We start from the raw sequence: 6,000 nt of genomic DNA, 5'->3' as shown, positions 1-6,000 counted from the left end.
TATTGCAATTTAAAATAAATGTTTTCTATTTGAATATATTTTAAAATGGAGTTTATTTGTGTGATGCAAAGCTGAATTTTCAGCATCATTACTCCAGTGTTCAGTGTCACATGATCCTTCAGAAATCAGTCTAATATGCTGATTTGCTGCTCAAGAAACATTTCTTATTATCAGTAATATAAATAAATAAATAAATCCTAATTTTAGTTACAAAAGTTATTCAGAGAAGTGAGTGTTGTTTGATTAACATTAAAAACACAGCAGCAGGAATATTAGGCTGCTGTCACTTTAAGAGCTAATGCACGGATCCAATATACTGATACACATGTGTTTTCTTTCTCAACTGTTTAAGTTCACTTAAGATATAACTGAATATGTTTATGAGGATACTTGCCAAGACGGGCCTTTTGACATAATTTAGTTTGAATATGTCTGTTCAAGCGCAAGAAGAAGTGAAAGAGGTAACGAGTAACGAATTGAGTTCCCTTTCGCTGCTTCTTGCGCTTGAATATTTTAATTGCCAAATTGGCGCGTCAGCTGTCTCGAGTGTCATTCTCGTTTGTTCACATTAATATTCTCACAACATTGCATTGTTAGTATTCATAAAAATGCTACCGGGCAATTGGCGATAGAAACTGTTTAATATACTCGCCAACGCCGATTTTTACACGCATTTGGTGCTTGGTAAGTGTTATTTTAGGCCATGTTATCAATGTTCAAAACAGTTTTTGTTGCTTAATATTTTTGTAGAAAAAATGTGATATCCTAGCATTTAGAAGTTTTGGGAAAGTAAGAGTAAAACAAAATTATACTGATTGAATTAATAATGAATTAATACATTAATGCATTATACTTATTGATAAGGATGCATTAAATTGATCAAAAGTGACATTTGTAATGTTACAAAAGATTTCTATTTCAAATAAATTATATTCATTTAAATTTTCTATTCATCAAAGAATCATGAAAATAATGTATCATGATTTCCACAAAAAATATTTAGCTGTTTTGGTCATTTTAAACTGTAAATTATATTTCACAATATTACTGTTTTTATAGTAATTTTAATCAAATAAATGCACCCTTAGTGAGACTTCTTTCAGAAAACATAAAAAAAAAAATCAAACTTTCAAAATTATGACTGGTAGTGTATATATTTGTTTTGCTTACATCTCAAATATTACTTCTAATATAAATTGTTCTTTGTGAGTGCAATCACTATTAAATTAAACCGTATCTAGTAGAATAGCAATGGAAAATCATTAGTCAGAAGTTGTGGAAACACTTCACGGATGTAGACTAATTGTGTTTTGGTTTGTGTTTGGTCGTCGTGATGGATGTAGGGTCCTCGGCCAGCGCTGTTTGTTCCTGAGGTCAGCTTTGAGCTGCTGGTGAAGAAACAGATCAAGAGACTGGAGGAGCCCAGCATGCGCTGTGTGGAGCTCGTACATGAGGAACTTCAGAGGATCATCCAGCACTGCTCTGCCTACAGCACACAGGTGCTTCACTGCTTTTTAATATTTGATGCAGAAAAAAACAGGAAATGGAATAGGTAGTGTAGTGTAGTTAGGTAGTGTAGCCAGTCTTCGCATCTTAAAACTTAACTCTCCTATCAGTGCTTTATACACATTCATTGGGTAGTTAGAAGGTCTTTGCGGAATATCGGGAGGAAAATGCAATATGGCTTAGTCCGATTGTCAAATTGTGCATGAGGCTGGGCTTTAAGTAAACGTATGTGCTAGCGTTTTCAGAGTGAATCGTGTCATTTACACACGTGTAGTTCGGAGTCTCAGAACTGCTTGGTTTACTGTGAATCTGAGACGCTGTGAGCTGCACACGTCTAAATGAATATACAGTGTCTTCACACTGCTAGCTCATTTATTTATTTGTCTGCAACCCGTCAAAATAAATGCTTGATGATATAACAGTTGAAAATGAAGATATTAAGACGTACAAGACGTATTGTAATTTTACAGTGAAATAAATGAATTGTATTACTCGATTTCACAGTACAATAGCATTATTTATTACAATGTATTTCTTATTTTGTTAACTGTATTTAATAATCACAAAATCATAATAATTATTATTTTATAGTCATATTGAATTGCTCAAAAACAAAGTGAATATGGACTATGAAAACTCAAGCAGAGATATTTTTTAAACTTTACGGTTCACTTTATGGTTTGAGTTGGTTCTTATAAAGAGTAAACCCAAGTATGAACACCCAAAATTTTCGTAAATTGTCAAGCCCTAAATGTATTTCACACTTAGGAATAAAGTCTTGCATAAAGTAATATCCATCTATCCATCCACAAACACCAGCCCACCCATCCATCCATCCATCCATTATTTTAAAATTGTATTCAAGCCATCTAGGGAAACTTCCTGTATGTTTTTCATATCACAGAAAAACTGAATATCACATAATTGAATAAGGTTTTTTTTCTTTTCAATATTGTGCAGGGGTGCGTTTCCCAAAAGCACCAGAAGCCAAATATGATCGCATATTTTGACATTACCAACACAGTTAAACGATTTGCTGTTCGTACAATAGCACGTCATTAACAACAGTCCTATAGGCTATTATTGAACTAACGTGGTTCAGACCGTTTTCAGGAAACAGTCGTGACTAACTAGTTAATTTTCTACAATAATGCATCGTACTATGGTGGATTAGCAGTGAGTTACATCATTGTGCGGGAAATGCACCCCAGCCTAGTTAAGATGCTAATGTTGTTGTGCTGTCAATCCCGTGATGATTTTTGAGTGACTCATTCTGTGGCTCAATTTCCATAAATGTGAGTGACCAATGGAGGAAGCGTTGCGACCTGAATGTTAGAATGTGTCTGCATATTACTGTACGTCAAACTTATTTCAAACAATTAAGACATTTCTGTTTTCCCTGACAAGCCCTTATAGCTCAGAATTTCTACAAAATGAAATGTGAAGAGGAGAGTGAAAGCTCACAGTCTTCACAGATTGACACAGAGGCTCAGGACAGTCGGCATTAGGATTCTCTCCTCATTCTGCTCTTATCTTCTCTGTCCTGCTGCCTTCACTGTGTACATTTGTTTTACATTAAACATTCTTTTCGCTTTCCTCTATTATATACATAAATCTAATGTCATAACATGTGCTGAAGGGAACAGATTTGGTGCTCATAATATCGGAAAGGTGTTGGGAGAATATTATACTTTACTCTTTCACATAGGAAGTGTAAAAATGTGTTACACTTTATTTTAAGGTGTCATTGTTACAATGTAATTATATATTTAAGTACTGAGTAATGTTAATTAACAACATGTACTTACTATATGGTTAGGGTAGGATTAGGTTTGGTTGAGGGTTAGTTGCATGTAATTATGCATAATTTACTGTTATTACTACGGTAAGTACATGTAACATATGTAACAAGGACACAGTAAAATAAAGTGTTACCAAAATGTTTTAAATAATTGACAACTAACCTGTCATATGTACTGTATGTGTGTTTGTTTATGTCCGAAGGAGCTTTTGCGGTTTCCCAAACTACATGATTCAATAGTGGAGGTGGTTACCAGCCTACTCAGGAAGCGTCTGCCCATAACCAATGAGATGGTAGGAACATATCTGTGGCTGCACCTACACTAACTTATACTATCCTCGAGGACTTGTATTACAGTAACCTAATCACGATTAAGGCATGTACTTGGACATGATGAAAACAGCAGAAACATCAAAATGATACTAGACCAAAATGTATAAATGTAAAAAAAATAACTTCAGTAATACAGTACCAAATGTGTTTCATGCAGTTAGTATATTGGTATCCATTAGTATTGAATATATGTAAGCAATAATGTACTCAAGGCCATGCTGTTTTTTGAATACAGACTTGACTAAAGGATGTTGTTAGGCAAACGTCAAGTAAAATGATTAAGTTTTACTAAATTATAATAAATTATTACAATTGTTTTAATTAAAATATTTAAAGTATTTATTAAAATTATTGAAGCCTCTTTGGGTCTTCTCCACACTGTAACTCCCACAGATGTGAGAAAGACAGTGAAGGTGGACTCATTAGAGAACAATTTATGTTCTACGTTGTCCACAGTCCAAGATTTGCACTGTTGGACCCAATGAAACCAACATTTGGCATTGGCACGAGTGACCAAAGGTTTGGCTATAGCAGCCCGACCATCAATATTGACTCTGTGGAATTCTGCAGTGAGTTAGTCAGCTGTGGTTTTATGATTTTTGGATGCAATCCGGGTTAGTACTTGGACATCCCTTTCAGAAGCTTCCTCTTGCGTCCACAGTTACTCCTGTTGGATGTGGTTCATCCTACATGGTGGTATACCGACATTACCCTCCATTCCATAGCTCTCGATACACCTCAAAGACTTGCTGTCCTGGTCACAGATGAGCCAGCGAGACGCGCAACAACAATTTGCCCTCTTTTGAATTCTGATATGTCTCCCATTATGTCATGTGGATTGCAATATTTTATGTACAGCTGTGCTATTGCTCTGCTAATCATCCTTCACACTCTGCTCTTACTGAAGGAATGTAAAATAAGTGAAGATTGGCCAGGCTGTGCATATATAGGCGTGAAACCTACCACTATATTGGCCAGTGTTTCGGTCTCATTGTCCAACCACCGTATATCAAAAATCCTTCGCGCATGTCACATTCAGAGCACAGTTTTGGCTAGTTCTGAAAATGTGTCATCATGTTAGCTCATGGAATGTGTTTACTTCTTCTCAGGTTCATAATCTTGTTGCAATCGAGTTGGCCTATATAAACACCAAACATCCTGATTTCACAGACGCTGCCCAAGTTTCTGCATCTGTCAACAGCCAGCAGGTACTAAAACTCTCTCTCTCTCCGTCTCTCTCTCTCTTCAAATCCACACAGGATTAGTCTTTGTTTTATCGTCTCTTTCGCAGGCGGAGGCAGGGGATGGAGGGAAGCGATGGAAGAATGAGAAGATGCCGTCGGAGGAGAAGGGCCCCGTGCCTGGGTTTGGAAGCCCCACCAAAGCCATCAACCTGTTGGACACGGTATGGCTTTGCTATCTCAGAAGTACAGAAGCCAACTGTACCTGCACATTTGAAGAAAAACCAGGAAAGAACAACAACTTTTGGATATTTTTCTGTAGGCCGTGCCAGTATCCCGCAAACTAAGCACTCGAGAGCAGAGGGACTGCGAGGTCATCCAACGGCTCATCAAGTGCTACTTCCTGATCGTGCGCAAGAGCATCCAGGACAGGTCAGCACCTGTGTGTGTGGGAGACTAACCACTGAGTGACCTCCAGCATCTGATCTTTTTTTTTCTTTTTTCCTGCAGTGTGCCAAAGACGGTGATGCATTTCCTGGTGAATTTTGTGAAAGAGAATTTGCAGAGTGAGCTGGTCGGCCAGCTCTACAAACAGCGTCTTCTACAGGAACTGCTCATCGAGTCTCAGGAAACTGCTCAGCAGCGCACAGAGGTTGCACAGATGCTGGAGGTACGTGTACATGTACGCCTCATAAAGCAGGTGTGAAGAGATTATAAAAACATCTACAAAATGCATATATTTTATTACAGGAACCACATTTTGCAAATGGGCCAATCAAAAGAGACTTTGTTTTTGAGCAGTCACAAGTATAAATGCAAATGAATTTTGCTCAATCTGTGGATTTCAGTTAATACTGGTAATTCTCAGATTATATGTTTTTGTATAATTTGACATTTCAAAGAGTTTCTAATTTTTTTATTACAAAAATTGGCTAAATGTAGTAATAACATGGTAATAACACAGTAACATTCAAAACTTAAATGTTTGCATTTATTTTTGCATTTATTTATGTTTGCAATGTTATGCAGTTATTAATCAGATGCAATATGGTTATAGTATATAACTGAACTAACTTAATAATTTATGAGTGTTTTAAAAGATGAAATTTCACCGGGAATGAATGGAAAATCGTATGCAAATTTTGAAATTATTACTACTATGGTTATTTGTATTTCGCA

The 6,000-nt window shown here is 36.4% G+C and overlaps 1 protein-coding gene across 3 annotated transcripts in view; it reads left to right on the top strand.

The window, feature by feature from the left end:
• LOC307174233 (dynamin-1-like protein) overlaps positions 1 to 6,000 on the top strand; it is a 30,474-nt gene that overhangs the window by 21,743 nt on the left and 2,731 nt on the right. For all 3 annotated transcript variants that reach the window (XM_079897962.1, XM_079897961.1, XM_079897960.1), the window contains 6 exons: positions 1,344 to 1,499; positions 3,511 to 3,600; positions 4,750 to 4,848; positions 4,932 to 5,045; positions 5,144 to 5,253; positions 5,332 to 5,491. In XM_079897962.1, the coding sequence (XP_079754088.1) occupies positions 1,344 to 1,499; positions 3,511 to 3,600; positions 4,750 to 4,848; positions 4,932 to 5,045; positions 5,144 to 5,253; positions 5,332 to 5,491 (729 nt within the window). The remainder of the gene's footprint in view (positions 1 to 1,343; positions 1,500 to 3,510; positions 3,601 to 4,749; positions 4,849 to 4,931; positions 5,046 to 5,143; positions 5,254 to 5,331; positions 5,492 to 6,000) is intronic.

The sequence above is a fragment of the Squalius cephalus genome, assembly GCF_949319135.1.
Source record: "Squalius cephalus genome assembly, chromosome: 16".
Taxonomy (NCBI): Eukaryota; Metazoa; Chordata; class Actinopteri; order Cypriniformes; family Leuciscidae; genus Squalius; species Squalius cephalus.
The sequence above is the reverse complement of the archived record's forward strand: the minus strand, read 5'-3'. Positions and strand labels throughout refer to the sequence as shown.